The sequence below is a fragment of the Styela clava genome, chromosome 11 (genome assembly GCF_964204865.1).
Source record: "Styela clava chromosome 11, kaStyClav1.hap1.2, whole genome shotgun sequence".
NCBI lineage: Eukaryota > Metazoa > Chordata > Ascidiacea > Stolidobranchia > Styelidae > Styela > Styela clava.
Genome location: NC_135260.1, coordinates 17155398 through 17168591, shown reverse-complemented (window position 1 = coordinate 17168591; position 13194 = coordinate 17155398). Strand labels below are relative to the sequence as shown.

The following is a 13194-nucleotide window of genomic DNA, read 5'->3' as shown; positions in this document are numbered from 1 at the left end:
CCGGGATTCGAACCTGCGAGCCCACGCAGGGCGATTTCTATTTCCTAACGCTCAGCACGATGTTCTGCTTCGCGGAATTTGCCGCTTGAAAGTTAATAAACTGAGTAGAGTTTTAATGTGGCGTTAAAACGCTCGGGCACTTCTTTCCATGACGCGGTTCACAGGTCCAAGTAACCGCCGCTTGGTCTGGATTTTAATCACCGGTCCTTAGGCTTTTCACCTTGTCTTATCATCCCCACATGCACACACTGTCACGCGATAGACGACCCTTAGGTAATGCAGGCCCCATTGAACGCATCTATCAGTGCGTCCAAAACCAACCCGTTTATATATAACACCGGTACATAATTCTAGTTGACTCAGATCAGATATCGCATTGAAGAGTATCTCGTCCAATTACGTCATGCAAATTTCCAACTCAAATATCGGAATCTCTGGATTCTAAGTGTAGGAAAGAATCGAATCTTACTACCTGGAGAAACACACAAAACAGACAACACTTTGAAATTAAAATTTGTATTGCACTCAATAGGACAACTAATCTTGGAATTCCCTAGAATCGTAAAGTAATCATCTTCATGTCTTTGTACACACTTTGTAAATTTGCAGGGTGTTTCTGGGACCTCATAAAACTCTTGTACTTCTTTATCTGCTTCATTATTGCTTATTTGCTGCTTGTCAGACAGTGTCACAACACAGCAATGTATTTTTTGACAAAACGAAGAGTTATTAATATACTAAGTAGTTCAAGCATAAACTGATAAAAAAAAGTTATCTCGCCCAAGTTAGAGCACAGTGACATTGTTTCTTTTGTCAGAGAATATTTATAGGCCAAGATGAAAAAGCTACGAATGTCAGTCAAGCAACATTGTCACAGCAGATACAAGAGTCAACACCAACTGTATGATGTAGATATAACCTTCAGTGTACAAGAACAAATTTCATTCCTCCCTTTTTTTCGCTACACTTCTTCATCACTGGAGTTCATACTGAGCAATGCTTCTTCCAGTTCAGCCCTTGTCTGTGGTATTGACAACTGATCATCTGATAGCTTTCCATTATTGATCGTATATTCCTTATCACTTTCTGAGTGAATTCCTCGACATGCCGCATGCTGCTTCACCCATCTCCTCAAAGATTTTGGCATTGGCAATGACAAATAAGTTATAGTTGATGAAGGTGCTTCTGTGTTTGGAATCATAAGGGCAATAAGCATGGCTACTACAACAGACATTGCACCAAAAAGAAAAGGAGGCCCGGGAAGGAAAGTCTGTAAAAAAAGTATCAATGCATTAGATAATTGCCTAAATATATGAATAATGTGACAAAGAAGTTCTTGCTTTCAAGAGTTCCAGCTCATGTCAAATTAAATCACATCAACAGAATAAAAGAAACGACACACTCTTCCATGTATATCAGGAAATGTACTGATAAAATGCTCAACTGCTCAACAGACAAAATTAATTGTTGTACCCAACATTTCACACTGTTTCATATCATTGAACAAAATGAAATTCAGAAAACTTAATTTCAAATATAATGAAGTGCATACTCACTTGATTATCAACTTCCGTTGAGGAGTTGGCAGACTTTACATCTACTGTAGTATGAGCCATCAAATTACCAGGCATATCTCCTTCAATTCGAATATCAAATATATAGAAAACAACTCCATACATAGCAGGACCAAATCCTTGACATAAACCTCTTATGCCCGTTATAATACCTTGTACCACACCTTGAAAACAATAAAACATAGTTAAAAAAAATAATAGAAATTATTTGAAATAGATTATGTAAATCAATAGTTCGAGTGAAAGTTATGATTATCAAAATCAAGCTTTCTGTGACATTCAACATAAATGAGTTCAAGATGATATAAACGTTTATACTGTTGATAAGTTGCTACCCTACCGATACTGGCTTCATTTTTTTCACTAAATGTCTGATTTGCTTGAAGCAAAATAAATGACAATTTAAAAATTGTAATGGGGATGTTCAGAGAGCAGGTTTATTGTAAATTAATTTGAATAAGTCCGTACTATAACCATGACAAATCGATAATCTTTTCACATATTAATCCATGGGTTTTAGAAAAGTGAATAAAATATGTGGGGGATTTTAGAATAAATTCAAAATTCCAGATTCGAAAAGTTTTTTTTAGAAAGTATTCAAAATAGTTAAGTATTCGGTTATGGCCATTCCTGCCTACCATCATGAGTAAGATGCGAATCCCCAACAATACTGAAATAACAATGAAATACAAACCTTGCTGATGTTTATCTGTGATACTTGAGACCAACGTACTAAGAGCTGGATAATTAATACTAGACATTGCTGCTAATAGACCAGCTCCCCACATTGTCCTGTGAATTGAAAATTGAGATTCAATCAAAAACAGTTGATAAACACAGTTAAATAAAAATTTGGTTTCTTGAACAATTTCAAAAGTTTTTTAACATAGTTTTCAAGTATTGCCGAAACTACCATCTTTTCAAAAAACAAAGGTATGATTTTCAAAGAAACCTCAACTCACAAATTCAGATCATTGGCTAGGCACCAGTTCTGGATCAGTGATCCATGGCCCACTGCCGGGCCACAAAACCATTATCAGTTGGGCAATTAATCTATGTAAAATTGTTAGACTTATTGATAAATCAGTTAAATTTGATTGTATTAGAAATAAATGGTAATGCTGACGCTGTTTTGTGCCACTAAATGGTAATTTTAATTACTGAAGTGGAAGTGCCTATTTTTGCAAAAAAAATGTTTGTTTTCTTATGTCGTCTATCCCTTGCATGACAAAGTTATTGGGCTAGAGAATTTGTGCGATGAAGTGGGCCACAAAGAAAAAAGGTTGAAAACCACTGGGTTGAAGGTTTCTAATTACTAGTTCTTGTATAAAGTGCTCTAGTGCTCCTGTATAAATAATGCACCAGTATATCATATTATCTCTATTTTTCAGTCGCAGCTCTATTTTGCACGATGAAGCTATTAGAGGATTGGATGTTTTAACTTTTATATTTGATTTAAGGGAATGCAAAAAATGATGTTTGGATGTAGTATATTGTTGTACATTTACAAAACAGACAGAATAAATAAGTTAAAAGTGGTGCATGTCAAAAACTGGCAAGGATTATGTAAAAAGCACATGAATTATGTACTAGATGGACGTCTAGTCAAGCTTGTGGAAAACCAGATAATCAATGAAATGGTGTCAACACCATAATCAGACTCTACATATTGTCAATAATCAAATGGCCATTCAACAATCGTGCAAACATATTCATCTTCAAATGATTTGACATAAAATCAATAAGAATGAAGTAACCTGGTGGTAGTAAATTAACCTACATCTAGTTGTTGTTTCCCGTTTTCAAACCCAGTTAGCAAATATTTTACCTTAAGATTCCTAATTCAAATTAACAAATTGCATCGATCAAAAGTAAGAAATTTGCATGACAGTTGGATCAGAGAAGTACTCACCATTCAGAAGAGCTGAATGCAAAACACAATAATTGAAGAGTCTGAAATGACAGTCCAAGTAATATTGTGTTTCTGTTACCAACCGACTGAAACAGCATTGTCAAGAATGCAGTTTGTGCTACAATTGATAAAACACCAACAACTGCTATAAAAGATGCGACTTTTTCATCGCCAAATCCTATTACCTGTAAAAAAATGTCTTGATATACATCAAACCAGAAATTCCCGAAGTTGAATAATATGCTATTCCGAATACATTCTAAAAATATTCTTGAATATCTTCTAAATTGGGTCATGATTAGCAGGCATATTTGCAGAAGCAACTGTGCATTGGATTTAGCAAGACAATTTACAGTGTAAAGAGTTGAATGTTGTCCATTGTATGTATAAACAGCAGATTTCAAACATTCTGAATTCTTCCTAAAACGACGTATTTAAATGAAAGGAATAATAGTTTTGGACATTCCTCGATTAAACCAATTTATACCAATGCTATAGATTTTAGAATAAGAAGAAAGTGAAGTGTTTTCGGAGCATCCATAAATGGCTTGAAAGTAACCGTTGAAAAATTCAAATTGGACAGTATCTGAATTCATTTTAGTTATTCTGGCTTATTGCTAGTCAATATTTATTTGAACACTAGTAACTTACATGGCGGAGGTAGAAAAATATACAAGAAAACTGTCCAGCTTCGGGTAAATAAGATAAGAACACAGTGGTGCATAGAAGAAGTAAAATTGGATCCCCACCAACTTTTCGTAACGACTGAAATAAAAGTGTATATTTCAAATACTGATGGTCATACCAATGTAATAATAATTTATTGTAAAAATTATTAGAGATTAATATTATATTTGCTTATGTCAGGATAACAATAATTGTAGTTTGTATTCGGTCAAATACATTATAGAACTAAAAATTGTGTAAGAAAAGCGAACATACATTTGAGACATCACATTACTGAACATAAATCAGCAATTGGAAGGCAAATAAAAACAGTAATTACCGCAAAAGGATCAGCCTGATCCCATGAAATAGGAGCTCCCCATGAAGATGGTCTGAAATTCTCTGGAAGAGATTCTGGCACAGCCACCAGAATAAAACATACATCTAACGCTGCAATGGCCGTTGCTAATACTATGACAGCATTTCGTCCGTAGACATGACTAAGATATGTACCGATTGCAGGACTTGTAACGAGACTAGCAGCAAACGTAGCTGATACCTGTATTTGTTGAAAAGAAAATTGGACCTCGATTAGGATTGAATAAAGAATTACCGTAGGTTAAGACAATAAGCGATAAATGCAATACTGATACTCACGAGACCATATGCTGAACTTCTGTGTTCTTCCTCTGTCACATCAGCTACATATGCAAATACTATTGACCATGTTACTGAGAAAGCTCCACTGATTGATATCATTGCAAAAAACCACCTACATAAGACAAGGTTACATGTGCATAAGCGAAGAGTAAGGTTTAGATTCGTTACTTTTGTATGCGATCTCAGCAGTTGTCTGATCTCATTGATTCTAGTTTGGGTTAGGAACTGAATTTTATGAGAATGTCTTTATGATATTAAAGGCATAGGAAAGTGGCATACAATTGGTACCACTCTGGTATCAACTACGATCAGGTTAAGCAAGTGAGATTGAATACCAAAGTGACAAAGAATAATTTATATTACTTCTTATATGACTTCAGGTAGTTTCAATATTACTCTTGCCAGTCCAATGTATCTACGTCTAGTAGCAGACACAGAGCAGGAATATTGATATAAGGGGGGTATATCTTATAACAATTGCTGAATTTAGATGATTTTGTTATTTTTAAATAAGTAATGATAAACAAGAAATATTGATTGCAATCGGTATTGAATATTACATTTACATTGTCTACTACAGGGTTTACCAAACTCTTTGGTCCGCAACCCCTGTTTGTGAATATTATTTTTGATGGACTCCAATCCTATGCCATATCAATTTGTGCGCCTAACCAACGCGGAAGAATAATGTTTTATTTACAACACAACAACACAATGACATTAATAATGTGATGGATGAGGGAGATTTTCACTGCATAATTTATCAAATTCGAACCCATTTGTGACGAGCAAACTCGTGGCTCCCACTCAACGGCAAGTTTAGTAAGAGCTGAAAATGCTGCCTCACACATGTAGGTCATTTTAAAAGGCATTAAAATCTTAATTGCCTTTTCTGACAGCAATGGATATTCGCTTACAATGCTCAACCAAAAAGATGCAATAGCTTATTGATTGAAATCAATCATCCAAGATCAATCAGACTCTTTTAATAAAGTTGTGGACCCCATGTGCAGTCATTACAGACCCCCAGTTTGGGAAACCCTGGTGTATTAAAATGTATTGGAATATTCAATCTATATCTGTAATCCCGGGTTCCAATCAAGGGTATACCAAAATACCAACCATACTTGGAGAATAAATTTTTAGTTATAAATATTCACAGAAACAATATATTAATTGCGATTCAAGTAATAAAATATTTGGTGAATGAGGTTGATAAAGTGGTTTGAGTAGCAAAATTACCGGTAATATCATATGGTCTAAATTATAATAACTATATCAAGCAAGCATGCTAATGTGTACAAACATTACAAAACAAACATAAACTACAATGACGATACTGTTTCCTGGGTCGTTGACATGTATGTTCGACCACTAATTTATCACTTTATACTAAACAATAAGCACCAAATTGGTGAATATTGTATGTATGACTCATAACGCAACCAAAGTATTGCTTTATTATTATTACCTATTTAATACTACTAATATAAATTTTGCATCAATCCCCATACAACAGACTATGCGGATGTCAGGCATTACAATAGAATATATTTCAGTTACAAAAAATCCACTCCCGACAATTGAGAGAAAATAAACTTACCATGGACTCATCAATGCTATTGGAATGGGAGAACATGTGAAAAACACTGTTAAAACTAGAAAAGACTTTCTTCCCCATACATCAGAAAGTGCTCCAAGTAATGGTGCACAAAGAAAAGACAACAATCCCTGAAAATAGAGAATGATATCGATGGCAAATAACAAAATATGCTTGGTTGGTTGGAGGTTGGAACTGGGGTCAGAGGTTAAAAATCTCAAGATCAAACCCCCTGCCCAATTGCCAGATAAATTCCAGTAGACAAGTCGAATATCAGCATCTGTTTTCAAGCCCGTTGTCTGAAATGAGGGTGTGATAACACCTTACAAATGTATATTGTGTTTCTTTGTATTAGTAATAATAATACCACTGCAATATTTACTCTGTATATAAATACGAAGATAGAGACCATCTACTATTGATTTTTCTGTGAAATGATTTCAAACAAGGCTAGTTTATTATCTCTTCCATTATACTATTAATATGTTGCAATAAACGACTGAATTAAAACCAGCTACAATTCAGACTCACAATCCTAATTTAAATCATATAAATGACTAACAAAACAAGAGAACATTGATATCTGAATGCAAGGTGACTTTATAGGATAAAATTTTTGTTCAGAAGCTATAGATAGCAGCAGTGAGACAAAAATAGACTTTATCTAATTACCGAAATTGTTGGAAAATTAATCTAAAAAATGTTTAGCCAACTATACCGTGTTACCAAATTCAATTTCTATAAATTTATATCGTAAAATATTGTTCAATGTGCTTTGTAAACATGAATCCTGCGACCATAGGGAAAAATCGTGCGGCCCGCGAAACCAATCCCTTCACGTTGCAACGAAAATACCCGAGTCCAATTTATACATATGACGTTACAGTGCCTAAACGCTAGCTTGTGCGAAGTGAACAAAGCATGTCAAAAGATCAATAACCAAAATTTGTTGTGCATGCTACTACTAGAATGCCCATGTTAAAAAAGGTGCGGCTCGTGGTTTAACCCAGTTATTTGTATCTGGCCCTTCTGTATTAAAGGTTACAAACACCTATTGTAAATGTAGACGATGGGAAATTTTGGTAAATCATTGAAAAACATGTAACACCCAGAGGCATCAGACCAATAATCTCACCTTGATACCCTGTATTATTCCATTTACAAGAAGCGTATTTTCATTGAAAGTTTCCTTTAAAACCTGAAAAACAAATTACTTGTTGTTAGAGAAACACATAGCAGATGATGAGTAGATGTATGCAGTGTTCTCCGAAACAAAAACTTACACTGTGTGAATAAACACAACAATACTGTATGAATAAACATTTGATCAGAAGTTATGCTAAAGTATTCAGAAATATTATATAATTAATATTTCTTGACATATTGAGTTTTATATAACAACTATACTTACATCCATCATGGGTGTTGTGAGTAAACCCCACGCGAAAAATTCTAGGAATATAATTATCACAGCATGGTAAACGCTCGGTTTTCCTATTCCAGGCACCTAGAAGAAAAAATATAAATATCTTATTAAAAGTTGGATACGATGTTAAAATAAGCTATAATAATGAGTCAATGACAATATGCAGACAGTATGAAGTTCAAAAAAACCTTTATTTTTTTCTACTATCAAATGCATGAAAAACTGTGCAATGAAAATTTCTCCAGATTGTGTTCATCTTTATTGAAACCCCCAATTTCTATTTAACGGATATAAAACTTGCAAGTGATTGTTTACAACATCTCGTTTATTTCCAACTTACGACAAATTTATGCGCAAATATTTTTGCTTCAGGACTTGGTTAAATTTTCCTTAAACTTAGATGTTTAGTTTAGTCTACTGATTTGAAATTTATTCCAATTAGCTTTTCGTAAATGAATTTCTCTGACACTTCCAGACTTCCCACTGCAGGATTTCGAGGTGATATTTGATGGATTTCTCCACCCCTCCAAATGCTAAAACTGTAAAATGTAGTATGGCATTTAATCACATTGTCATTTTTACGTCTGACCCCCGTCAGTTGCAAACATAGGTCCTTCGAGGGATAATTTTTACTGAACACGAGGTCGACTCATTCATTGTTACGACCCACACAGTTTGCTGAAGTTTTCATTGTTTTGCATTAAAAAGTTATTGCCCGATTTTGAACCGTGTGTTTATTTTGATGTATTCTTTGACAGTTTTTGGTGGATGGGCATGTACTTGGTACATTTTTTAACTTTGTACCTAAGTTATGCTCATCCTCTAGATCTTCTGCATTGATTGTCCGCTTTTGGTTGTTCTGTTGTTTAGTTTTATATCAGAGTGACCAAAATTAAATTGATTGATGTCCGAATTCTGTAACTCAAACCTCATTTGAATAACTAATATCATGCACACCAGATGCCAGATGCATGGTTATTTTCCCTCCCACAATCACTGAACTCACTCCCCAATCATGCTAACAACTTCACATAGTAAGTTTTTTGTTTTTGCACATGATTAGACTACATTCTGACATCAAGTTTTTTCGTAAAAGCTGTAAAGATTGTATTTATATTTACACTCAGACATTATTGGATTACATATTTCAGTACTTACAGGGCTATACATGCTGCTTTTTACTCTTTTCCTATTAGAACTTCGATGCTGTCGACCCGTATTTCTATTGTTCATACCGATTCAATGTAACAATCAAAAAACAAAATTTAACAATAAATTTGAGGACATAGTAGATTCATTGAACTAATACTGTAATAATAGTCAATGTTAGCATTACATGTCTGTAAATACAAAATATTGAAAATTATCAAATGCTGTAGACTAAGTCCTGAAGTCTGTAAGGCTACAAGTCTATCACTTCCGAAAACAAATAACTACGGTCTACAGTACCAGTACCGTAACTAATCCCATACTGTTATACCCGACATAATATGGTACGGTAACCGGACGAGATACCGTGGTTCGCCATACGGTTAAGCCATCTTATCAACTTTCCTCCCCTCAGATTAGGGACTATGTAAATCCCTATCCTTGTAAGTCCCAAGTACCGCATCACTGCTGCACTGAATCAAAACAACAGAATGTTCTGAATGACAGAATATACCAGGGATGGCGAACCTTTTTCAATGAATGGGTCAAAAATTATAATTTTATCGCGGAACAGAAGAGAGTGGGTCACAGATATTTAATTCACGTTTGTATCTATAACAAACTTTTTTTTTTTTTTTACTCCCCGCACATTGGCAGAGTACAAAGAATTGCTCAAAGCAAGGTCACGAAGAAACTTCTGAAACGAATCTTATAAGCTGGTGTTGGTGTAGTTTTGGGCTTTACTTATGCAGCACTTCTATCAGGGACTTTTCATGGCACTCGGTTTTATGATATTAGAGTACGAAAACACACACATGAATTACAAAAAACGTTTAGGATGATGCGTTAAATTATTTTACGGTTCTAGTGTTTGGAGGTAATTCCGCTTTGATAGTCTTATAATTTTCGATCAGCTTCCAACCACATTAAGCCACTTTTACACTGCCCCATTGTTATATAAGATTTCTAGATTTTTATTTCAAGTCTGAAAGTTTTTGTTTTCACAACGGCATTGTAGACGAGAAACTAATGAAATGCAAAGTAGCATCTAGTTCTCGTATAACCCCTAAAACAGACTGCAGATGCACTTCCAAAAAAGACAGGCGTTGCGAGAAATGAACAGATCAATTGCATTGTTATGTCATAAACGATGTCAGGCCCAATAGATGAATAACGGTACACAGCGGTGCATACATGGTACAAGATTAGGGGTTTCGAAAATTACCATACCGGACCAAAAATCAACATTTTGAACATGAGCGATCGCAGCCCTTCCTGACTGTCCAACTGACGGTACATTATAATAGTTTGGTTATTGTTAGATTAATTTACGGCCGGTTTTATCAATTTTCATCACTGATATGTTAGAATTTTTTTTTATTTTATTCGTGCCTTCGCTTGGCGGGTCACAAATAAAACGCGGTGGGTCACTTTGTGACCCGCGGGTCAGTGGTTCGCCATCCCTGGAATATACGATGCGGCCTGACGGTAGGCCAGTCTAGATTTACATGAGATACCGTACGGCGTACCGGTACGGTACCGCACAACAGGGATCTCAAACTTTTAGTGTTATGGAGCCCGTGAAGAGAAACAGGTTGACAATTATTTACGGAGCCCCACAAAAATTTATAAAAATTTAATGTTGGAAATTTGAATTACCGAACCGCATTGTTGCCACATTTCGACATTGTCAAGTTTCACTAATGCCGTTATTGCTTCCCTGGACAGTTACAAAATTAGCCAAGTCAGTATTTTAATAAGTAAACGAATAGTTCGCGGAGCCCGAAGATTATTTTAGCACTTTGAGAAGAGAACCTACGGGTACCGGTACCGGTATGCCGCACAACACCATTACGGTATCTTTGCACCGGTATGTTAGTCGTTGCTTTGCACGTACGTATCAAAGTGACTATAACATATTATATATTGCACGGGTCACGTGACTTTGTTTACTGGACGGCAAAAAAACAAAAACGTCCAGCTGGCTCCTGTCAGTTGCTAGATGGAGTATACGTTTCCGTTTTGTTTGGCTGTTGAAACTGGTTATTTCGTATTGTACCGTTGGCTGTACGTATAGTATAGACCAGGGCTTCCCAAACTAGGGGCCGCGGCCCTGGAAGGGGCCGCGAAACGAATTTTAGGGGCCGCAAAGAGAACACCAATTTTACACAAAGTACCATATATATTGTACTTTTTTCAGACTTTCGATTCGAAATACAATTATTGGACACGTTAGTGGACATAACGATCGTTTTGGTATTTTTGTTGTTCTTGTTCTTATTTGTCTTCTTCTTGGTATCGTTATGAAAAAATCGCCTTTCTCGTTGATTACTGGACCAATTGCTTTGAAATTTTCAGTGAGTAAAGAATATATTTTTCCCCAGAAAGCTATTACTTTTATTTATTCTTAAATTTTATATGAATCCTATGAGATATGATATTTCATACAAAATTTCGCGGTATTTATTTTTACTCATGGGAACACTGTTTTACACTTATTTCAAGCGGTTTCGCGATCGATTGTCTTGCTCAGTACTACAGCTACTGTAGGTCGGTACTTGTAAGTTGCCATACCGGTACCGTAACGCAGTGAAATTGACTTATTCCTTCCGCGGTATTACTAATGCTGCAATGCAAGTTTTATAGCCTATCGTATGCGGAACGGAATATCAGACCTACAGGTTCGGTACCGGTACTGGTAGCTCAGTACGTAAGTACGATACTGATACTGGTGCCGGTACCGGTGTCTTACCACAATGAAATTACCGTAACTTATTCTTTCACGGTCCTACCAGTGCAGTAATGCAAGCGTTGTAGCACTTGTAGCCTACTATATTTGTTTATTTTGATGAGAGTCTACTGGAAACAACATAAAATTTGAAAGGGAAGAATTGTTCTGTGATCAATTATCTGTCCTAAAGTGTAAACAACATAAAATTTGCAAGGGAACAACTGTTCTGTGATCAATTACCGTATATGGCCTACAGTGTACAGGTAAGATGCTGGCTGACTGCTAACCGGTACTGGTAGCTCAGTACGTAAGTACGATACTGGTACTGGTGCCGGTACCGGTGTCTTACCACAATGAAATTACCGTAACTTATTCTTTCACGGTCCTACCAGTTCAGTAATCAAGCGTTGTAGCACTTGTAGCCTACTATATTTGTTTATTTTGATGAGAGTCTACTGGAAACAACATAAAATTTGAAAGGGAAGAATTGTTCTGTGATCAATTATCTGCCCTAAAGTGTAAACAACATAAAATTTGCAAGGGAACAACTGTTCTGTGATCAATTACCGTATATGGCCTACAGTGTACAGGTAAGATGCTGGTTGACTGCTAACTCAGTACCGCACCTACGTTAGGTACCGGTACCGCCGTGAATTCAGCTCTCATCTCTTTGTTGGACACGTTGTGGACATAACGATCGTTTCAATATTATGTTGTTGTTCTTGTTCTTTGACACGTTTTTAAAAAGTCGCTTTTCTCTTCGAATACTGTACCAATTGCTTTGAAATTTTCAGTGGTTAAAGATAAAAATTTTCTCCAGAAGGCCTTTACTTTTTTTTTCGCTATGACGTCATCAAAATTATGTGACTCTACGTGTCCATATATTTGAGCATAGCTCTCTTGTTATACAAATAGTGTAAAACAAAGATTTCAAGATTCCGAGTGAATACATCATCATAATACCTTGTTTTCCCGAAAATAAGACACTGTCTTCAATTTTCTTTTGAAAATAACACTAGGGCTTATTTTTGGAATAGAGAATAATGAGATTTTTTATTATACAAAATATGAATACCGATTTCCGTTTACTTATAAATAGCACGTTTTTATTTAAAATAACTGCTACATATAGACTATTAACCATTAAAAAAAAGTACAAAATATTTCTTGCTATCGACTGGGATGCAGTAGTTCTCGAACATCATCGTATTGTGGCGCCCTTCAAAAATATGCTCAAGTTGGGACCCGTGAAAATACGTATTGATACCTTTTAAAAGACCTTTTTCGCAATGAGTTTCATATAAACGAACAAACAAAACTTAACGACAGTCAGTGAAATTGCAGTTAATGGGCCTTGGTAGAAAAGCCTGCTTTATATAAATAATAAATCTCAAAGCAGATGGGAGTGCACAACGCTTTTTGAAGGACAAATAATTTTTATCTACAGAAAACCGAATTTTCAGAATTAAACTTTTC

The 13194-nt window shown here is 35.5% G+C and overlaps 1 protein-coding gene across 1 annotated transcript; it reads right to left on the bottom strand.

Annotated features, from left to right (window-relative positions):
• Window positions 1-500: 500 nt before the first annotated feature.
• On the bottom strand, window positions 501-9196 carry LOC120347730 (hippocampus abundant transcript 1 protein-like). The gene is made up of 11 exons (XM_039417796.2): window positions 8997-9196; window positions 7824-7919; window positions 7548-7610; window positions 6416-6543; window positions 4810-4924; window positions 4493-4711; window positions 4138-4251; window positions 3487-3671; window positions 2269-2366; window positions 1557-1738; window positions 501-1270 (listed from the first exon to the last, which is right to left on the bottom strand). Exons 1-11 carry the CDS (start codon window positions 9069-9071, stop codon window positions 962-964), a joined length of 1584 nt encoding a protein of 527 aa, XP_039273730.2. The 5' UTR covers window positions 9072-9196; the 3' UTR covers window positions 501-961.
• Window positions 9197-13194: the final 3998 nt, after the last annotated feature.

Coding starts and splice junctions, on each gene's coding strand:
- LOC120347730 (XM_039417796.2), bottom strand. CDS start 9,071: ATGAACAATAGAAATACGGGTCGACAGCATCGAAGTTCTAATAGGAAA. Junction 4,925..6,415: donor ATAGCATTGATGAGTCCATG/GTAAGTTTATTT, acceptor TGTCTTATGTAG/GTGGTTTTTTGCAATGATAT. Junction 4,712..4,809: donor GAAGTTCAGCATATGGTCTC/GTGAGTATCAGT, acceptor CAACAAATACAG/GTATCAGCTACGTTTGCTGC.